Source organism: Saccopteryx bilineata, chromosome 1 (genome assembly GCF_036850765.1).
Source record: "Saccopteryx bilineata isolate mSacBil1 chromosome 1, mSacBil1_pri_phased_curated, whole genome shotgun sequence".
Classification (NCBI taxonomy): domain Eukaryota; kingdom Metazoa; phylum Chordata; class Mammalia; order Chiroptera; family Emballonuridae; genus Saccopteryx; species Saccopteryx bilineata.
Window position 1 is genome coordinate 342,356,113 of NC_089490.1, and position 23,619 is coordinate 342,379,731.

Genomic DNA, 23,619 nt, shown 5'->3' on the forward strand with positions numbered 1-23,619 from the left:
TTCATGACATGTGAGATAGCACATGATTGAATGCATAAGCAGCTATGAGAATCCAGCTGTCTTCTATTAAGCTAGATACGAAAGAGATTTACAAAATGTAAAACAGTGCCACTCTTCTTAGGAATTTTTATTTTTAAAATGTTCTTTATGATATATGATGGGTTTGTTACTGTTTTTAAATGAATTAACAAAAAATTTTTAAATTTCTCAATTTTAGTGGTAAATATTGGAAAAGAAAATCTTATTGAGATCTGCAATAATTGAAAGTAGAAAGCCATTTGAGACCAGCTTGTGACAAGTGAGAACGGTAGAACTTTGGAGAAGAATGAGCAAAAATATATAACTATTACCCATTTATTGAATACTTACCATATAGTTAATATTAGATTGAGTTTTTCACATATTTTTTTATTTTATCTTTATAATAAACCTGTAACAGAGGCATACTTAACCCCATTTTCACAGGGGTGATTTTAGTTTCAAATAAGTTAACTAGATGGAGGAGCCAGGGTTTCTATTTAGGTCTGTAGAGTACTTAATCACTACCATAACCTTAAAAAAGTAAAGGTGGCCCTGGCCAGTTGGCTCAGCGGTAGAGCATCGGCCTGGCGTGCAGGGGACCCGGGTTCGATTCCCGGCCAGGGCACATAGGAGAAGCGCCCATTTGCTTCTCCACCCCCCCTCCACTCCTTCCTCTCTGTCTCTCTCTTCCCCTCCCGCAGCCAAGGCTCCATTGGAGCAAAGATGGCCCGAGCGCTGGGGATGGCTCTTTGGCCTCTGCCCCAGACACTAGAGTGGCTCTGGTCGCGGCAGAGCGACGCCCTGGAGGGGCAGAGCATCGCCCCTGGTGGGCGTGCCGGGTGGATCCCGGTCGGGCGCATGCAGGAGTCTGTCTGACTGTCTCTCCCCGTTTCCAGCTTCAGAAAAATACAAAAAAAAAAAAAAAGTAAGGGTGATCTGTGTACAACTTGCGCCCAGGATATCGTTGATAGTTGAGAGCCATGACTCATCTACCTCTACAATATCAGACCTTCAAAAGGTAACCTTCAAAATCTTTGTAGACTTAAATACATGTAAATACCATGTGGTGCACTTACCTAAATGAAAGTGTTCCTGTGCTGTTCTCTCAGTGGTCCTCAGTGCGAGGACTGCTAAAGATGAGAAACAAGCAGGATAGCGTAGGCAGGAGTAGATGCAATTGATACAATATATATCTGTTTTGGAAAGGTGATTTTCATGTCATATTGAAACATGAGGACAAATATTCAGAAACAATGATTAAATTGTGACCCTTTAGAAAAATATTGTTTTCTCAGACCTCATATTGGGTCAGTGAGTCCTGTGAAGGGACCATTGTGGCAGTGATTGTTTTAACTTGACGGTGTCCACCATGGAGAAGCCGGAGAATCGGGTGCTGCTCTGTGTATGTAGAATGAGTGTTAGGGGAATTTTTTCATGTGGTAATATTATAGGTTCCCAAAAAATAAAATCTTGGCTAATTAGAGAAATTTACTTGATCTAGTCCTTTTCAAAGATTTACTTGTTTCCTACAGATAAAAAACTAGTGTGTGAGCATCACTTTTCAAAACACTGATTGTTTTATCTCCTAGCACAGTAATCGGCAAACTCATTAGTCAACAGAGCCAAATATCAACAGTACAACGATTGAAATTTCTTTTGAGAGGCAAATTTTTTAAACTTAAACTATATAGGTAGGTACATTGTTATTAACTTAATTAGGGTACTCCTAAGCTGGCCTTTGCACCCACACGTGGTATTTTGTGGAAGAGCCGCACTCAAGGGGCCAAAGAGCCACATGTGGTTTGCTGACCACTGTCCTAGTGCCTTCTGTGAAAAATGATTTCAGAGAATAACAGAATTTTTTGCTTAGTAATTGATACTCTGTTTACCATCTTCCTCTGTCCTCACCCCTATCCCAGTGTTGGTTCAGAAGTTCAGTTTGGGGATCAGCATATTTTATAGAAAAATGACTTATTTGCTTATGTGTGTGTCAGGCACTAGGTTAAGACTGAGGATACTATAATGAACCAAAAATAGATAAGATCACTTATGAAATTTATAGTCTAACAAAGAAGATGGATATTAAACAAATAATCACATCCATAGGTGTCAGTTTTTTTATTTTGAAAGGTGCTATCAACAGTAGTACATGGTATTATTAAAGAGCCTAATAGGAGGATTGACAGGAAGGTTGGAAGAAGACTGAAGCCAAAGTGGTGAGTAGGGGGAACAGAGTTCTGCTTGTGACAAGTGAAAGGATCGTTTGAGTAGGTGGATACTGTGTGCTTCCGGAGCCTAGAGAAGTCTGGGCAGAAGATAAAATTTGTGAATTGTGTACCAGTAGGTAGTTAATTGAAATTGTTGGCTGCATGAAGATGATTTAGGGAGAGTGTTACACACTAAAGAAAGAAGAGGTCCAGGATCAAGTTTTGAGAAATGCTAGTGTTTAGTAAACTGCTAGAGTAGGATGTCGAGGAGCAGAGACAGATGGAGGTCAGATAAATAAAAGGAAAACCAGTAGAATACAGGGTTAAATATGTCAAGAGGAAAGAAGGTTTTAAAGCATAGCAAATAAAATTCAGACCCTTTATCATGGCTTAGAAGGAAGGCCCTGTGTGTTCTGATCCCTTCCCCCTCTTTGACGTCATCTCTCATCATCTTCTGCTGGCCTGCTTTCATTCTTTAAACGTGTCAGGCTCTTTCCTACCTCAGAACCTATGTGCTTGGTGTTCTTTTTGCTGGGATGTTCTTCCCCCAGTTCAGATGTCATCTCAGAGAAGAACAGCCAACCCTGCACTCCCATTTGTAGGGTTGTTGTCAGACTCTATCAAGCTTTGAATTTCATTATATAATTAAGATTAAATTTTGTTTGGGCCTCAAGCTCAATTCCATATCAAATATGTAGGACATGTTAAAGAGAATTAATTTTACAGAAATGTTTACCAACAATGGTAAAGAAGAATTTTCAGATTTTAGAGTGCATTTCCTTAAGGCATCTTGACATGAACTGATTCAGTGGTGAGAGCTCCGTCTCTTTTATAGCCTCCCACCACATGGATTGCGCGCCGGAGGAGTAGGGAAAGCGGAAAAGGAGTGTGCGGCCCCCTCGGTTAGTATGTAGAAATAGTGAACGACAGGTATGTCACGGAACTGGTAATCCACTGGGTACACAGCGATAGTAACCTAGATGATTATTTTCTGAATGATGGGATACCACTTGATGAAGATGTTGTAAAGCCAGTTTAAAGCTGTCTGTGAGTTCACTTCAGTTCAGCAAACGTTTCCTGAACTGACAGCAGAGAAGTGATGGGAGGTTGGGAGCTGGGGCCTGAGGGAGAGCTGCTGATCCACCGTGTGCTGGTCAAGTTCTTCCCCAGCTAAAGACAAATAACTCCACCACTCTTCTTTCAAAATATAAATACCAGTTCTTAAATTACAGAGCCAGAAAGCATAAATGGCCAGGCAATCTAGGATGGTTTTATATGATAGTATTTCACTTGCCAGTTTTGGGCTTCCTAAAACTCTGCACAGGGGAGAAAGTGACCTTTGAAGAACCTTTTTTGGTAACTACTTTTTATTTTTAAAAAGCCATTTTTGTAACTGTCTTGGTTGGTGTGTATTGAGTGTACTTTTGTTATCTTAAGCATCAACCCCGAGCTCATGGACTTTCCTTATATAGCTTTCCTCTCTCCATAATTTGGCACAAGAATGCTTTCTAGTGCTGAATGTTTTCTTTTTCTAATGGTTTCTTCTCACAGCAGTATTGGCTTTTCATCTGGTTTTATATCTTATTTTAGAAATGGCCTTGTTCTCAGATTTTATTTTAAATGTTGGTCAGTTCAAGCCTTGCTGCAAATGGCTTTTATGTCTGTGGAAGACAGAGAAAAGTTTTTTAATCAGCCTAAATTAAAATAAGAGAATTTTCACATGGACCTAGTAACAAAAATCATTGCAAAGATACTAAAAATTAATGCTAAGCTGCTCCCATGGAAGAATTTGAAGACCAGAGTAAAGGTTACAAAATATTGATGAAAATTTATTATTTTTATTATTTACAGAAGGCAACAACATATCCTAGAGAGCAATACCTCTAACACATAAACCAAGTAAGCTATTCCTAAGAAAGGGAATATACCAAACTACTTACCTTAGTTATCTTGGAGAGGGGGCTGCTGCCAGTGTTCAGGGAGCAGCAGCATTATTGTGATATTGCAGTTAAGTATGTGACCATTAGAGTTAAATCTGGATTTCATTTTACCACTTTTTAGGCTATGATTTTATGACTTTGGGAAAACTTCTTAATCTCTCTGGATGTCAGTCTTAGCTGAAGAAGTAACAGTACACACATTGTTGAGTTTACTATGAAGGAGTTACCGTAGGGTTGTTAAATCATTCACACTAGCCAATGGCAGCCTCTGTCACTGCTACTACCGCTGTTATCACTACGTGGCTAATAGAACACAGGGCATTGACATAGTGATTATTATCGAATGATTTAAAACATTCAGCTGCTTAAAGACTGGATACTGAGTTAGGCAGTTTTTCAACATACCTTCCAGCTTATTTTATCTTCCTGTTAATTCAGAGGAAGCACCATGGCCATCAGTTTTGATTTGTCCTAGTAAAATAATACTTCACTCTTGGGTACCTTGGTTAGAACCTGGTCTTTACTATAATTAAAATTAAATTCCTGATCTTCTATATTTTATACTCAAGAGCTTACCCTGCATTGCTAGGGTAAATTGTCAACCATTGTTAAATGAAACATCCCTACTATTTCGTAGCACCCTACATAGAATTACCATGTGAGAAGCAGACACCCTGGTGACTTGCATTTGTAATTCTTGTAGAAACCACTATTTTTCTCTGTACCCGATAGAATACAAATAACATATCTCTTTTGGATAGTAGTCCCTTGGCCTCCCTTGTATTTCAGGAAGATCACTGCCCATTTCTTATAAATATCCCTCAGAGCCCCCGAAGTAAATTTTACTGAGGTCACCTCACTTCTATTTATACCCTGGAAAATCTCAATAAACTATCCTTTTGTTATTAGTGAACATCTGTATATATACTTTCTGTGAGGCAGTACTAGAAAAAAATAGTCATAGGTTGGAAAGTCCAGGCCTTATAGTTTTGGGAGGGGAGATATTGTTTTTTGTTTTAGTTATTACAGTGTTATTAACTATATTTCCTATGCTGCATTCTACATCCCTGTGACTGTTTTATAACAACCAACTTGTACTTCTTAATCCCTTTACTTTTTTCACCGAGTCTAACCCATTTTAGGTACTATGTAACAGCCACAGTAAAATACAGGGTATGGCAAAAGCAGGTTTATAGTTGTTCATCTGGACAATAAGACATTAATAAAGAATAATACAAGAATAAACTGTTTCACATACTCACAACTGTAAACCTACTTTTGCCCGACCCTGTATATCTGAGCATTTTTCTGTACCTATTTGCAATGCTGCTGTTTGCGAGGATGTTGTGCTTTTCCAGTTTACAACTGAGGAAGCCTGTCATCATCATTAGCACTCATTCATTCAACTTGAGCACCTGTTTTATCTTAGACACTGGAGATGCAAATATGCATAAAACATGAGTCATCCTCTGGAAAAATTTATCATTTATTGGGAGAGAAAGATACTGAAATACGTAATTACATTTCAAAGTGATATGTTCTGTATAATAAATATATGAACAAAGTGTTATAGTCATATAAAGGGAGGAATAGGCCCTGACCAGTTGGCTTAGTGGTAGAGCATCAGCCTGGAGTGTAGAAGACCCAGGTTTGATTTCCAGGCAGGGTACACAGGAGAAATGACCATCTGCTTCTCCACCTCTCTCTCTCTCTCTCTCTCTCTCTTTCTCATCCTCATCCCCTCCTGCAGCCATGGCTCAAATGAGCAAGATGGCCCTGGGCTCTGAAGATGGCTGCCTGGCCTCGCCTCAGGCACTAAAATAAATAGCTTGGTTGCCAAGCATCAGAACAGTGGTCCCAGATGGGCAGAGCATCAGCCCCAGACGCATGCAGGAGTCTGTCTCTCTGCCTCTCTGACTCTCACTTGATTAAAAAAAAGGAATAATAAATTTGGGGTTATATGGCAAGGTTACAAAAAGAAAGTGACATTTGAACCAAGTCTTGAAGAATAGATGGGAATTTGCCATTTTTGTTTGTTTTTCTCATTACACATATGTACATACATATATATATATATATATACATATATATATATTAGCGAGAGGGAAGGAGACACAGGAACAGACAGAAAGGAAGAGAGATGAGAAGTATCAATTCTTCATTGGAGCACCTTATTTTTCAATGATTGCTTTCTAATATGTGCCTTGACTGGGGGCTCCAGTCAAGCCAGTGCCCCCTTGCTCAAGCCAGCAATCTTGGGCTCAAACCCATGACCATGGGGTCATGTCTATGATTCCACACTCAAGCCAGTGACCCCATGCTCAAGCTGGCGACCTGAGGGTTTTGAACCTGGGTCCTCAGCATCCCAGGCCGATGCTCTATCCACTTCACCACTGCCTGGTTGGGCTCTCATTACGTACATTTTTATTATTTTCTTATTAAATATGTTGGGGTGACATGGTTAACAAAACCATACAGGTTTCAACTGTACAACTCAGCAAACATTATCTGTATACTACATCATGCGGTAGAACTTGTCATTTGGAGAGAGAAGCAAGGATGGGCATTAGAGAATAGGGAACAGCCTATGCAAAGGCGCAACATCATGCAGGGGTGTGCTGTGTAAGAAGGATGTCTTCATTGCTCCTGGAGAAGTCTTCGGGAAAGAAAGTTGAGTCAAAGTTAGCAGTTTAAATTTTATCCTTTGAACAGTTGGGAAATCATTAAAGATTTTTAAATTAGGGCTGATATAATCAGATTTGATGGAAGAAGAAAGACAAGTGGCTCTGACACGACATAAAAAGCTGTTGTCATTTTCTAAGCAAAACACAAAAGTTGGTTTACACTAAGACAGTATCTGAGGTGATACAGAGATGTCTCTTGATTTCAGACAGCTTTCCTAGTTGTAAACATTATAATTTTGTGCTCAAAATGAAACAGGAAATGGGGCAGTGGGAAAGAGGTGGTGGAGGGGATGTGGTTTGGGCCATTAGATGGATTAACTGAGATTAGCAGAATTGGGGGAAATGTAACAAGAGAAACAGAATTGTTCTTTATTTTTGTTTTGTGTTTATTTGGGGGAGGCAGGCAAGGTAGGTTCAGTGTTTTCAGGGATATTTTAATAGGCAAGTCTGGATTTGAATCTTGAGAGAGTTGTTACCATAGTGATATTTTTGAGTTCTTACTGTTTATTTTTCCATTAGAAACTAAGGTTCTCAGAGGTCAACTGATCATGGTCTCAAGAAGGTGGCTGTAGAACCAAAACATAAATTCCTGAGCTTCACACCAATGAGGCCCTGAGTAAAATGGGCCTCTGAAAGAAAAAATGAATCTTGATTTTCTCTGTAATTGTTTTACCAGTTTATTTCCCAGAGCATCATTACTTATAAAAAACAAAAAACAAAAAAAAAACACCCAAACACTTATATGTATATTCAGTCTTTTTTTTTTTTTGCAGTATTTTTTCTTATCTTAATGGTATTTGACTGATGACAGACAAGTGAAGAATGCAACTAACTGATGAACCTCAGATCTCTTCTTTTATTCTAGGAAACCTTAAAATTCAAAGATTAGGTAATCCTCAAGAAATACTCATTACTTCATATATGTTTGATCTAAACTTAGTTATTACCCTGAGGGGACTGTGTTAATGAAGATAGAGTGTGCCCTGGCTGGTTGGCTCATCAGTAGAGCGTCAGCCCAGTGGAAGTCCTGGGTTCGATTCCCGGCCAGGGCACACAGGAGAAGTGCCCATCTGCTTCTCCACCCTTCCCCCTCTTCTTTCTTTCTATCTCTCTCTTCCCCTCCTGCAGCCAAGGCTCCTTTGGAGCAAAGTTGACCTGGGAGTTGAGGATGGCTCCTCCTCAAGCACTAGAGTGGCTCTGGTTGCAATGGAGCAACACACCAGAAGGGCAGAGCATCGCCCCGTAGTGGGCATGCCAGGTGGATCCTGGTTGGGCATATGCAGGAGTCTGTCTCTCTGCCTCCCTGCTTCTCACTTCAGAAAAATACCCCCCCCCAAAAAAAAGATACATCATCCACTTCTGTGGGAATTAAATTTTTTTTTCATGTTTGAATTGTGGAGCTGTCGTTCTTTTTGAAAATCAAAGAGTAAAATAGTACTTCAAAATCCACCCTTACCCCTTCTTCAATTTTAGTGGTCATTCAGCATTAATTGAAACACTTGGGTGATGGTGAAAGACTTGGGACAAGGATAATCACCATACATAGCTGATGTTCTTTTTTCACATATTTAAAAAATAATTAGAATACTTGACCCACATGAAATTCTAGTTCTATTACACTCTAGAGCCGGTGTTCCCAAACTACGGCCCGTGGGGCTGCATGCGGCCCCCTGAGGCCATTTATCCAGCCCCCCGCTGCACTTCCAGAAAGGGCACCTCTTTCATTGGTGGTCAGTGAGAGGAGCACTGTATGTGGCGGCCCTCCAACGGCCTGAGGGACAGTGAACTGGCTCCCTGTGTTAAAAAGTTTGGGGACCGAGAGACAAGATGGCGCTGGAGTAGGCGAACGTACCAGCATCTACCTCCCAGAACCAATGTGGATTACAAACTAATTTTATGAACTATCAACTGGAAAAACCAACTTTGGACTAAACTAAAAGGACTCTTCAACCCAGGAACGCTGAAGAAGCCACCCAGAGACTGGTAGGAAAAGCGGAAACGCGGAGAGGGCTGCCCAGCTTCTCGGAGCGAACGGCAGCAGGGAGAGACTCGCGTGGCGGGAAGTGAGTTTAGCAGAGGGGAAAGGGCCCTGAGCCCCAGGAACAAAGCCCCAGCCTGCAGCCCCAGAGCCCAGAAGAAGCATAAGGACAGTATTTAGCTGGAAACAAGTCAGGATACTGTTTGTGAGAGAGTCTGATTTCTCAGACCCAGGATCCTTCTTAAAGGGACCACGCAGAACATCTCTCTCACAAACACTCACCCGGGACTCCTGGAGACGGAGAGGGGAGAGAACCACAGTAACAGGAAGAGAGTGCAATCTAGGAGGCATAGGGAGAAACATTTTTGTGAGATAGCCACTCTAACCCCTGGGACGAGTCACTCCCCAAAGCTGAAGTGAATATTTCCCCCGGAAACAGCAATACCAGCAAAGGGAAGCAGGAGAGCAGCCAAACAAGCTCCCCTGCGGCATTCAGAGCAGAGTCGCATAGAAGGAGGGAGCTTTCGGGTCTACGGTAGTGAGTCTTAGGATCCGAGCTGCAACGCCCCCACCCACACGGCTGAGGGCGCACCGGAGAGCGGGCAGCAGCGGGAGACAAAAGCACGGTTCTGCTGGCAGGGGCGGAAGCCGGCTGGCCACCAGTGGGCTCAGGTGTGAGCTCAATCTTGCCCGGCTAGGGAGAAGGGGGTGTGCAAAAGCGGCTAAGCTCAGCTGCCGGCAGCCTGTAATCCAGCCTCCGGGAGAAGGGCGGGAAACCCAGAAAGGGTAGAAACCAGCCCCGGAGCAAGGGCAGAGGAGCACATCCCTGCCCCGCCTGTGCAACCCAGGCTTGCGGTCTGACTTGGTAGCAGGCTCCTCCCGCGGGGGTGGAGCCAAAAGCCCAGAAGAGGCGGAGTTCCGCTACGAAGCTGAGCTTGGGCACGCAGCCTTTCCTGGTGGTAGAGCCAAGGCTAGCAGCTGTTCCTTGAGTGGGATCATCCTGCAAAGGCAGGGCGAAAGCTCGGAAACAGGCGGAGACCCGCAGCTGAGCAAAGGTGCTCGCCAGTGCCCTCAGGACCGAGCATAACATCACACACGGGGGCGGGGCAAAGGCCAAGGCCACCAACCCTTGTGCACCCGAGCACGTGATCACAGCCACTCTCGTGAAGAAAAAATGCGGAGGCAAAGAAATACAACACAAATAAACCAAGAGAAATCCCCAGAAAAGGACCTAAGTGAATCAGATATAACCAAATTACCAGATGCAGAGTTTAAAATAACGATTGTTAGGATGCTCAAAGATATTAGAACCACCATAGATGGCCATTACGAAAACCTAAATAAAGAGATAACAAATATAAAAAAGGACATTGAAATAATAAAAAAGAATCAGACAGAAATGACAAATACAATATCTGAAATAAAGAATACAATGGAAGGAATTAAAAGCAGGATGGATGAAGCAGAGAATCGAATCAGTGAGTTAGAGGACACAATAAATAAAGGCATGGAAGCAGAGCAGAAAAAAGAAAAGAGACTCAAAAAGTCTGAGGAAACTCTAAGAGAGCTCTGTGACAACATGAAGAGAAATAACATCCGCATCATAGGGGTTCCTGAAGAAGAAGAGAAAGAACAAGGGATAGAGACTTTGTTCAAACATATTATAGCGGAAAACTTCCCCCAATTAAGGCAGGAAAACATTTCACATGTTCAGGAAGCACAGAGAACTCCATTAAGGAGAAATCCAAAGAAACCAACACCAAGACACATCATAATTAAATTACCAAAGCTAAAAGATAAAGAGAAAATATTAAAAGCTGCTAGAGAAAAAAAGACAATCACCTACAAAGGAGCCCCCATAAGGATGACTTCTGACTTCTCAACAGAAACACTTGAGGCCAGAAGGGAATGGCAAGAAATATTCAAAGTAATGCAGAACAAGAACCTACAACCAAGACTACTTTATCCAGCAAGGCTATCATTTAAAATTGAAGGAGAAATAAAAAGCTTTACAGACAAAAAAAAACTAAAGGATTTCACTACAACCAAACCAAGGCTGCAAGAAATGCTAAGGGACCTGTTGTAAACATATCAAAGGAAAAAAAGAATATAGCAAAAGAGAAAAACAGTTTTAAAGAAAAAAAATGGCAATAAACAATTACATATCAGTAATAACCTTAAATGTTAATGGATTAAATGATCCGATCAAGAGACATAGGGTAGCTGCGTGGATAAGAAAACAGGACCCATACATATGCTGTCTACAAGAGACACACCTTAAATCAAAAGATGCACACAGACTGAAGATAAAAGGATGGAAAAAAATATTTCACGCAAATGGAAATGAAAAAAAAAGCTGGGGTAGCAATACTTATATCAGACAAAATGGACTTTAGAACAAAGACCATAGTTAGAGATAAAGAAGGCCACTACATAATGATAAAGGGAGCAATACAAAAGGAAGATATAACCATTATAAATATCTACGCACCTAATATAGGAGCACCTAAATATATAAAGCAGACTTTGATAGACTTAAAGGGCGAGATCAACAGCAATACTATAATAGTAGGAGATTTCAATACCCCATTAACATCATTAGATAGGTCCTCAAGAAAGAAAATTAACAAAGAAACAGCAGACTTAAAGGACATATTAGATGAACTCGATTTAATAGATATCTTCAGAACCTTTCACCCTAAAAGAGCAGAATATACATTCTTTTCAAGCGCCCATGGGACATTCTCTAGAATAGACCACATGTTAGGGCACAAAAGCGGTCTCAACAAATTTAAGAAGATTGAAATCATATCGAACACTTTCTCTGATCACAATGGCATTAAACTAGAAATCAACCACAATAGAAAAATTGAAAAACATTCAAACACTTGGAAACTAAATAGCACATTATTAAACAATGAATGGGTTAACGTTGAGATCAAAGAAGAAATTAAAAAATTCCTAGAAACAAACGATAATGAGCATACATCAACTCAAAATTTATGGGACACAGCAAAAGCAGTCCTGAGAGGGAAGTTTATAGCATTACAGGCATACCTCAAGAAGCTAGAAAAAGCTCAAATTAACAACTTAACCCTGCATCTAAAAGAACTAGAAAAAGTACAGCAAGTAAAGCCCAGAGCTAGTAGAAGGAAGGAAATAATAAAGATCAGAGCAGAAATAAGTGACATAGAGGCTAAAGAAACAATACAGAGGATCAATGAAACCAGGAGCTGGTTCTTTGAAAAGGTAAACAAGATCGATGAACCTTTAACAAGACTCACCAAGAAAAAAAGAGAGGACTCAAATAAATAAAATTAGAAACGAGAGTGGAGAAATAACAACTGACACAACAGAAATACAAAATATTGTAAGAAAGTACTATGAAGAACTGTACGCCAAAAAACTAGACAACCTAGATGAAATGGACAAATTCCTTGAATCATATAATCTTCCAAAAATCAATCTGGAAGAATCAGAAAACCTAAACAGACCAATTACAACAAATGAGATTGAAACAGCTATCAAAAAACTCCCAAAAAAGAAAAGTCCTGGGCCTGATGGCTTCACAAGTGAATTCTACCAAATATTCAAAGAAGAACTAACTCCTATCTTTCTCAAGCTATTTCAAAAAATTCAAGAGGAAGGAAGACTTCCAAACTCCTTTTATGAGGCGAGCATAATTCTGATTCCAAAACCAGGCAAAGACAACACAAAAAAAGAAAATTATAGGCCAATATCCCTGATGAACTTAGATGCAAAAATCCTCAATAAAATATTAGCAAACCAGATCCAGCAATATATGGAAAAAATCATACACCATGATCAAGTAGGATTTATTCTTGGGAGGCAAGGCTGGTACAATATTCGCAAATCAATCAATGTGATTCATCACATAAACAAAAGAAAGGAGAAAAATCACATGATAATTTCAATAGATGCAGAAAAAGCATTTGATAAAGTCCAGCACCCATTCATGATCAAAACTCTCAGCAAAGTGGGAATACAGGGAACATACCTCAACATGATAAAGGCCATCTATGACAAACCCACAGCCAACATAATACTCAATGGGCAAAAATTAAAAGCTATCCCCTTAAGATCAGGAACAAGGCAGGGTTGCCCCCTTTCACCACTCTTATTCAACATAGTTCTGGAAGTCCTCGCCACAGCAATCAGACAAGAAAAAGAAATAAAAGGCATCCAAATTGGAAAAGAAGTAAAACTATCATTATTTGCAGATGAGATGATATTGTATATAGAAAACCCTAAAGTTTCAGTCAAAAAACTACTAGACCTGATAAAAGAATTTGGCAAGGTGGCAGGATATAAAATCAGTACTCAGAAATCAGAGGCATTTTTATACACTAATAATGAACTGTCAGAAAGAGAAATCAGGGAATCAATCCCCTTTACCATTGCAACCAAAAAATAAAGTACCTAGGAATAAATCTAACCAAGGAGATTAAAGACTTGTACTCAGAAAATTATAAAACATTGATAAAAGAAATCAGGGAAGATACGAATAAGTGGAGGCATATACCGTGCTCATGGTTAGGAAGAATAAACATCATTAAAATGTCTATATTACCCAAAGCAATTTAGAAATTCAATGCAATACCAATGAAAATACCAATGACTTACTTCAAAGACATAGAACACATATTCCAAAAATTTATATGGAACCAAAAAAGAACACGAATAGCCTCAGCAATCCTGAAAAGGAAGAAAAAAGCGGGAGGTATCACACTTCCAGATATCAAGTTATATTATAAGGCCATTGTACTCAAAACAGCATGGTACTGGCATAAGAACAGGCACATAGATCAATGGAACAGAACAGAGAACTCAGAAATAAACCCACAGCTCTATGGACAACTGATATCTGACAAAGGAGGTAAGACAATACAATGGAGTAAAGACAGCCTCTTCAACAAATGGTGTTGGGAAAACTGGACAGCTACCTGCAAAAAAATGAAACTAGACCACCAACTTACACCACTCACAAAAATAAACTCAAAATGGATAAAAGACTTGAATGTAAGCCATGAAACCATAAGCATTTTAGAAGAAAACATAGGCAGTAAGCTCTCTGACATCTCTCGCAGCAATATATTTGCTGATTTGTCTCCACAGGCAAGTGAAATAAAAGACAGGATAAACAAATGGGACTTTATCAAACTAAAAAGCTTCTGCACAGCTAAAGACAATAAGAACAGAATAAAAAGACAAACTACACAATGGGAGAATATATTTGACATAGCGTCTGATAAGGGGTTAATAACCAAAATTTATAAAGAACTTGTAAAACTTAATACCAGGAAGACAAACAATCCAATCCAAAAATGGGCAAAAGAAATAAATAGACATTTCTCCAAAGAGGACACACAGATGGCCAATAGGCATATGAAAAAATGTTCAACATCATTAATGATTAGAGAAATGCAAATTAAAACCACAATGAGATATCACCTCACACCAGTCAGAATGGCGCTCATCAATAAAACAACACAGAATAAGTGCTGGTGAGGATGTGGAGAAAAGGGAATCCTCCTGCACTGCTGGTGGGAATGCAGACTGGTGCAGCCACTGTGGAAAACAGTATGGAGATACCTCAAGAAATTAAAAATCGAACTGCCTTTTGACCCAGCTATACCACTGTTAGGAATATACCCCAAGAACACCATAGCACTGTTTGAAAAGAAGAAATGCACCCCCATGTTTATGGCAGCATTGTTCACAATAGCAAAGATTTGGAAACAGCCCAAGTGTCCATCAGAGGATGAGTGGATTAAAAAGCTTTGGTATATATATACTATAGAATACTACTCAGCCATAAGAAATGATGACATAGGATCTTTTACAACAACATGGATGGGCCTTGATAACATTATACTGAGTGAAAGAAGTAAATCAGAAAAAACTAAGAACTATATGTTTCCACACATAGGTGGGACATAAAGATGAGACTCAGAGACATGAACAACAGTGTTGGGGTTACAGGGTGGGGGGAGGAGAGGGAGGGGGTTGGGGGAGGGGAGGGGCACAAAGATCATGGCTTTTCAGCAGTCGCCATATTCCCCCCTTAATCTATAGACAGCAAATATTTACGTATGGTGTTCCCACTAAAAAGACTGCTGTCTTAGGGACAAATGCTGACAAACTATTTCAGCAGTTCCTCCTTCTTCAAAGACTTATATGTAAACATAGAGCTCCATGTTTCATAGGACATACTCAAGCTCACTCCAGGCTTCCTGGTGCTTTAGCACAAGGAATGCCCCCCCCCTTTTTTTTTTTGTTTGTATTTTTTCTTTTATTTATTTATTTTTTGTATATTTCTGAGGATGGGGATGGGGAGGCAAGCAGACAGACTCCTGCATGCGCCTGACTGGGATCCACCTGGCATGCCTACCGGGGGGAATGCTCTGCCCATCTGGGATGTTGCTCTGTTGCAACCGGAGTCATTCTAGCAACTAGGGCGGAGGCCATGGGACCATCCTTAGTGCCCAGGGTGGATTTGCTCCGGTGGAGCCTTGGCTGTGGGCGGGAGGAGAGGGACCGGGAGGGGGGAGAGGGGGAAGGGTGGAGAGGTAGATGGGCGCTTCTCCTGTGTGGTCTGGCCGGGAATCGAACCCGGGAATCCTGCACACCAGGCCAATGACTCCGACGGGTCTACCATATCATGCTTTTTACTTAAAAAAAAAAAATTTACATTTCTTTTGAAAGCTGATGAACAGGAGACACCAAATCTACCTTCTTTATTAGATCTAGCTAATAACACTGTTCTGTCTTTTTTCCAAATAGCTCCAGATATATGGAAAAGATTTATATAGGCGGATGGGGATCCTCAAACCCCTCAGCGAGATCTTCTGAGAATGGCTTTTAAGATACCTAGAGGCAGAAAAAGCCCAATAGAGATCAGGGGGAACTACCAGCTTTTAGGATACACCCTTAAAGGCTCCAGCACCCCAAAGGGGTCTCATAGGATGCCATCTGGGTCCTGCTTCAATAGTGGAAAGGAAGGTCATTGAGCTAAAGCCTGCCAGGCTTACACACCTCTGCTGTGAGGAAACAGGGACACTGGAGGGTGGGCTTCCCCCTCGCTCCTCTAAGGGAGGGTTCAGTCTCTTCCAGGCCTGCTCCAGCCACCTATGACCTAACCTTGCCCAGAATGCTGGGGTTTGCCACTGAAGGCTGAAGGTGCCCAGGGCCGTCGACCCCATCTACGACACTGTGGACGAGCCTAGGGTATTTCTTCCAAGAAGCAGGTAAACTGATCTCATTTGCACAAGGGCCACTTGACTATGTTTTGCCTGAATAGTCAGGTTCTTTATTCTTCCCTCAAAGATCTCTGTTGTGGGTGTTGATGGTCCTATTTTCTGCTGCTTTGCTTAATATATAGTGTTTCCTTTGTTCCTCCTGCCTCAATGCCCCACTCATATTTCAGGCTGGGACCTACTCTTAATTTAGAGCTCTCTTTCCTCCTTTTGCCAACTTGTATTATGAATTTACCTTTGCCACCCAGCTTGGTGTATCCCAAGGTTCTCTTTACCAGGCCACAGTCACAGAGCTCCAGGGAAAAGCAACCTGGTCTCAACTCTCCAGGCAGAGGAGAACAGAAGCTCCATGTCCATGCATGCTGCAGATGGCTTTTTCCAGTCTACCTGAATCATTGCCAGCTAGAAGCAGCGGTCATTGGGACTTGGACATGAGCTGCAAAGTATAGAATGGTGACAACAATTCCAGTGCCATACGGACTTTTCCTGTGGGGAACTTTCCTGGACTCCTGCTCCCTGTGACAGCTCCTGACGGACTGAACTGTGGTTGGGTTGCATTTTTCAGGGATTTGGCATGGTGAGGGGGCCAACTTGGACTTGGGGAACATGTTAAGGACACTACTCATTTATGGATTCTTGCTGTATTGGCCAAGAGTTTGCTTAAAGGCTTTTAATCACTGTAAAAAAAAATAGAGGACTAGATGAAGAAGATGGGGCACATATACACCGTGGTATATTATTCAGCTAGGAGAAATGGTGACATTGGATCACTTATAGCGGAGTGGTGGAGTCTTGGTAGCATTGTGCGGAGTGAAATAAGCGAATCAGAAAAAAACAGGAACTGCAGGATTCCATACATTGGTGGGACATAAAAGCGAGACTGAGAGGCATGAACAGGAGTGTGGTGGCTATGGGGGGTGGGGGGAGGGAAGGAGGGAGAGGGGGAGGGGAGGAGGAGGGGTACAGAGAGAACTGGATGGAGGGTGGCAGAGGACGATCTCTCTTTGGGTGATGGGTATGCAGCATAACTGGATGACAAGATAACCTGGAGGTGTTTTCTTTGAATGTATGTACCCTGATTTATTGATGTCACCCCATTAAAATAAAAATTTATTTATATAAAAAAAAAAAAAGTTTGGGGACCCCTGCAGTCTAGAGTCTCTGTGTGGCTTGCTGGGCTGTGGTATTTTTCCTTGACTTTGTTCCCGATTGCTGAGAAGTGTAGTTGCCTGCTGTTGCACCAGAGTGGTTATAACTATATTTAGTAAACCATAGGGTTTGTAAAGCATTTGCAAATTCTTTCAGGATAAAATAGTTTCTATAAATGTTTTTAATGAAACTATTATTATCACCCATTAGAGAAATACAGCAGCTAATATGTGTGAATTTGTGGACAAGACAGAGGCACAAAACTTGTTTTTTTCCTTAAGAGCTCAAGGAGTATTTTAAATTCTTAAAATTAATCATATGAATCCTATTTTTGTACTCTCAATCTTCAATTGCAGAGCTTTTACTCAAGTGTTTACCTTTGGTCCAACATTTCGAGCAGAAAATTCTCAGAGCCGGAGACACCTGGCAGAGTTTTATATGGTAGAAGCAGAGATTTCTTTTGTTGAGAGCCTTCAAGATCTCATGCAGGTAGGTACACAAGTTTTAAAATAGTTTCTAAATGTCAAGCAACTGTGACATTAAAATGCTTCTGCATATATTTTTACTTCTGTGCATTACAGTTGTTCATAGAGTGAAGAGGATGGAGAACAACTACTTAATAACCATCTATTGAATGTCTTTAGTACCATAACCAGAAAGATTTAGGTTCCTATCCCAGATCTGCCATTAACTTTGTTTTGATGTTACCTGCCCTTGATGATCTTTACCTTCCTCAGCTGTAAAATGAGAATAGTACCTATTTTGTAAGGTTATCATGAGGATTAAAAGAAACAATGTATATAATGTAAAGCACCTAATACAAGATCTGGCACATAGCAGGCTTAGTAAATTGTAGCTCCTGTTATTTTCTAGGCAAATAAATAAAACAACTTCATGGTTAGAGAAACTTCTATATATTTATGTCAGAAAGCATCCACAGGAGCTGTTAGAGTTTTGTTTGAGAGACAAGGGATAAGGCTGGAGAGGAAGTCAATCAAAACAGCACAATATTGACAGAAAAACAGACATACAGACTAGTGGAACAGAATCACGAGCCCAGAAATAAAACCACATATATATAGACAAATAATCTTTGACAAAAGAGCCAAAAACACACAATAGAGAAAAGAAAGCCTCTTCAATAAGTGGTGCTGTGAAAATTGGAAGACCACATGCAAAAGAATGACACTTGATTACACCTTGTCGCCTTGAACAAAAATTAGTTCAAAATGTATCAATGCTCTAAATATAAGATCTGAAACAATAAATTACATAGGAAAAAACATAGGTACTAAACTTATAGATCTTGACCATAGAGAACATTTTATGAATTTGACTCCAAAGGCAAGGGAAATAAAGACAAAAATAAATGAATGAGACTATATCAAACTAAAAAGCTTCTGCACAGCAAAAGAAACTGACAACAAAACAGACAAACAGCCAACCAAATGGGAGATGATATTTACAAACAACAGCTCTGATAAGGGGTTAATATCCAAAATATAAAAAAACTCACAAAGTTCAGCAACAAACAAGCAAACAATCCAATTAAAAAATGGAGATAGGGCCCTGGCCAGTTGGCTCAGTGGTAGAGTGTCAGCCAGGTGTGTGGAAGTCCCAAGTTTGATTCCCACCAGGGCACACAGGAGAAGCACCATCTGCTTCTCCCCCTCTCCCCCTCTCCTTTCTCTCTGTCTCCCTCTTCCCCTCCCACAGCCAAGGCTCCATTGGAGCAAAGTTGGTCCAGGTACTGAGGATGGCTCCATGGCATCCACCTCAGGTGCTAGAATGGCTTCAATTGCAATGGAGCAATGCCCCAGATGGGCAGAGCATCACCCCCTAGTGGGCATGCCGGGTGTATCCCGGTCAGGCACATGTGAGAGTCTGACTGCCTCCCTGCTTCTCACTGCAGAAAAATACAAAATAATAATAATAAATTTAAAAAATGGGGATAGGATCTGAACACGTTCCCCAAGAGGACATACAAATGGCCAACAAATATATGAAACGATGCTCATCTTCACTAACTGTTCGAGAAATGCAAATCAAAACTACCATGAGATGCCACCTCACACCTGTTAGATTGGATAATATCAACAAGACAGGTAGTAACAAGTGTTGAAGAAACTGTGGAGAAAAAGGAACCCTCATTCCCTGCTGGTGGGAATGCAGATTAGTACAACCATTATGGAAGAAAGTATCGTGGTTTTTCAAAAAATTTACAAATACTATATGACCTCCCTATTTCTTCTTTTTTGACTCTGTCTCTACTACCTCAACATATATTCCAGAGGCAAAGGTTACAAGAACAATACATAAATTATGTTAGAATTTAGCCCTGGCCAGATAGCTCGGTTGGTTAGAGCATTGTCCCAAAGCACAGAGTTGCCAGTCAGGGCACATACAGGAACAGATCAGTGTTCTCCTCTCTCTCTCTCTCTCACTTCCTCTTTCTCTAAAATCAGTAAAATAAGCATTAACCCTTTGAGTAGTGAGGTTTTTTATGCTCGCTGATCCCTGGGAGTGAGTTTTTTTTTCTAAAAATGAAATTAGGCCCTGGCCAGTTGGTTCAGTGGTAGAGCGTCGGCCTGGCGTGCAGGAGTCCCGGATTCAATTCCCGGCCAGGGCACACAGGAGAAGCGCCATCTGCTTCTCCACCCCTCCCCCTCTCCTTCCTCTCTGTCTCTCTCTTCCCCTCCCGCAGCCAAGGCTCCATTGGAGCAAGGTTGGCCCAGGCACTGAGGATGGCTCTGAGGCCTCTGCCTCAGGTGCTAGAATGGCTCTGGTTGCAACAGAGCAACGCCCCAGATGGGCAGAGCATCTCCTCCTGGTGGGCGTGCCAGGTGGATCCCGGTCGGGCGCATGCGGGGAGTCTGTCTGATTGCCTCCCTGTTTCCAACTTCAGAAAAAAAAATAATAATAAAATTAGTTCCAGTTACGGTTTTATTAACTTAAAATCATGTTTGGTTGATAACCAATTTATAGAAATAAGAACATACATTTGCCTTTTTTTAATGTTGCCTTACACATTTTTAAAATAAAGATTTTTATACAGTCATACTCTGGATGATCAGGAGGCATGAGGATATACATGAACGTTTGTACTACTCAAAGGGTTAAAAAAAAGTGGCATTTGGGTAACTGGATCAGATGACATAAATAATTCCTTACAGTCTTGCAGTACCAAATACTTAAAAATCATTAGAAGTGGCCCTGGCTGGTTTGCTCAGCGGTAGAGCGTCGGCCTGGCGTGCAGGAGTCCCGGGTTCGATTCCCGGCCAGGGCACACAGGAGAAGCACTCATCTGCTTCTCCACCCCTCCCCCTCTCCTTCCTCTCTGTCTCTCTCTTCCCCTCCCGCAGCCGAGGCTCCATTGGAGCAAAGATGGCCCGGGCGCTGGGGATGGCTCTGTGGCCTCTGCCTCAGGCACTAGAATGGCTCTGGATGCAACAGAGCGATGCCCCAGAGGGGCAGAACATCGTCCCCTGGTGGGCATGCCGGGTGGATCCCGGTCGGGCGCATGCGAGAGTCTGTCTGACTGCCTCCCCATTTCCAGCTTCAGAAAAATGGGGAAAAAAATCATTAGAAGTTATTAACCATTGTCATTTTTATTTTATAATTATATATTCTATAATTAATGCTTATATATTTGGTATTCCACTAAGTGGGACTTAGGGCATGCACTGTTGAAAAGATTTAATTAATTAAAAGATAAACTTTCCTCCTAAGGATAGATGAAAACAGTCTGCTCCCCTGAGAAATTAATTCTTCTCTTAAACTTCCTTTCTTTATTCATTACGTTATGTGGGAATTAGTATCTTGATAAAGAGTAGTCTCTTAAATATTAAATTAGAATATTGTAGGCCCTGGCTGGTTGGTTCAGCGGTAGAGCATTGGCCTGCATGTGGAAGTCCCGAGTTCGATCCCTGCCAGGGCACACTGGAGAAGCGCCCATCTGCTTCTCCACCCTTCCCTCTTTTCTTTCTTTCTATCTCTCTCTTCCCCTCCCGTAGCCAAGGCTCCATTGGAGCAAAAGTTGGCCCAGGCACGGTTGGTTAGAGCATTGTCTGCCTCAGGCACTAGAATTACTCTGGTTGCAATGGAGCAACAGCCCAGATGGACTGAACATTGCCCCCTGGTGGGCATGCCTGGTGGATCCTGGTCAGGCACATGCAGAAGTCTGTCTCTCTGCCTCCCTGCTTCTCACTTCAGAAAAATACCAAAAAAAATTATTTAAAAAAATTAGAGTATTGTAACAAAAGATTTTTCCCCTCATGAAGTATAGCAATTAAATATTACTATTTTAGTGCCATTGAGTAATATACTTTATTTATTTATTTATTTATTTGTTTGTTTGTTTTTAGTGAAAGGAGGGGAGGCAGAGATAGACTCCTGCCTGTGCTTTGATGGGAATCTACCCTGCAAGCCCACAGGGGGATGATGCTCTGCCCAATTGGGACCCTTGCTCCATTACAACTGGAGCCATTTTTTAGCACCTGAGGTGGAAGCCATGGAGCCATCCTCAACAGCCAGGCCAACTTGCTCTAATTGAACCTTGGCTGCAGGAGGGGAGAAGAGAGAGAGAAGTGAGGGAGTGTGATGAAGAAGCAGATGGGCACTTCTCCTGTGTGCCTCAACTGGGAATCGAACCCAGGACATCCACACGTCGGGCTGATGCTCTACCACAGTCAGCTGACCAGGGAGTAATATACTTTTTAAAACATCTGAGAATTATGCTAACCTTTCAGTTAAGTTTCTTTTTCTTCAGATATATTTATAGAGCATAGTCTGAAAGTCAAGGTTAGAGAAGCTAGTGATTTACTTCTTCAAATGGAAATTTACTACTCATGAAAGACACCGACTTAACAGCTCCAGTGGTCAAAGTCTCCATCTCACAAATAAGTGTATTGTTTCCTCAGCAGTTCCAGCACAACGTCCCACCTACCTGTTCCTATTTCTGCCCAGTATGCATTGGCTTTTCTTAGTGATTGTAGATATGGGTCTTCATAAATCATTTAGTTACTCAGTGATTTCTTTATCTCACTGCTAGATTGAAGTGATACAGTCTCAAGGTAAAAGATCTTTAGCCTCCTTTTGCTTTCTTTCATCTGATTATTCACTTATTTCTTACTTCTATACACCATATATATATATATATATATATCCAAAAATAAAAATGCAATATATATATATAAATATAAAAATATAATGTATAAATACATCTGGTTGTCACTTGGTAACTAAGTACTTCGTATCCAGTCATGTTAAATGACTTCAGTAGTCGCCTGTGCCCCCACTGTGTTTGCAGGCGTGATAGGACCAGTGCAGGAGGACCAGCCTGTACTGGATAAATGCATGTATTTTTACGAGTCAGCATTTGGAAACTGTGATATGATTTTAATCACTTCAAATAAAAATTTTCAGTTTTGGTTAAAAATATTATAGAAATAGTTTCTATTTCAATCACCTTTTTCTTCAATGAACAAATCTGTCTCATGAGATTTCTGTGGACGTGTCTAGTAAAATGAATTCTTTTATGGGGTAGGTAAAAGTAGTTTCACTGTTGTTTGTATGGAAGATAATATAATAATAAATGATAATACAAAATTACACTCTTGTTTCATGTACTCACAACTGTAAGTCTACTTTTGCCTACCCCATTCTCATTGTATTATATAATGATTTATTACTTTATGCTTTTAGCAAAGCAAAAAATATATCTATTTAGATGTAGATATATCTTGTTGCCTCTCTAAGTTTAAAGTTTACATTCATTTACCACTGACTGAAGGAAACACTTTTCAAAGTGTCTCACTCTTCACAATATCTGTTGTGTGCTTCTGTGAGCCAGGTACTAAGCCATCTTCTACATGAATTATTTCATATAATTCTCACAACAATCCTATAAGCTAGGTATTGTTATTGTTATGATTCCACAATTGAGTATATAGAAATTTAGAGAGGTACCAATTTTAGCTGTTTATTTGACATCCTACTTCTATATCAGTATTGAAACTGTTAACAAAAGATTTAAATGTTTTTCTTTCTCTCCTTACCCCCTTTGAGAAGGTGCAATGCCTCCTCTAATCATTCTGGAAAACTGAGCCTGCTGTAGTAAATACATCAGGATTAAGAGGCCTGATGGATTACAGTCGCTCAAACCTGGAAAGCAAACCTTACAAGAGCCCGAACCGGTTTCTCATATAAAGGAGCTTACATGTCAGGCAATTCTGTGTCGTTTCTCGTAGGTTATGGAGGAGCTCTTCAAGTCTGCAACAAGGATGGTCCTCTCAAATTGTCCTGAAGATGTTGAACTCTGTCATAAATTCATAGCTCCTGGCCAAAAGGTAATTAGTTTTGTGG

The 23,619-nt window shown here is 40.9% G+C and overlaps 1 protein-coding gene across 2 annotated transcripts in view; it reads left to right on the forward strand.

The window, feature by feature from the left end:
* Positions 1-23,619, forward strand: part of NARS2 (asparaginyl-tRNA synthetase 2, mitochondrial) — a 175,174-nt gene that overhangs the window by 110,177 nt on the left and 41,378 nt on the right. For both annotated transcript variants that reach the window (XM_066249340.1, XM_066249348.1), the window contains 2 exons: positions 17,613-17,745; positions 23,505-23,603. In XM_066249340.1, coding sequence (XP_066105437.1) covers positions 17,613-17,745; positions 23,505-23,603 — 232 coding nt within the window. The remainder of the gene's footprint in view (positions 1-17,612; positions 17,746-23,504; positions 23,604-23,619) is intronic.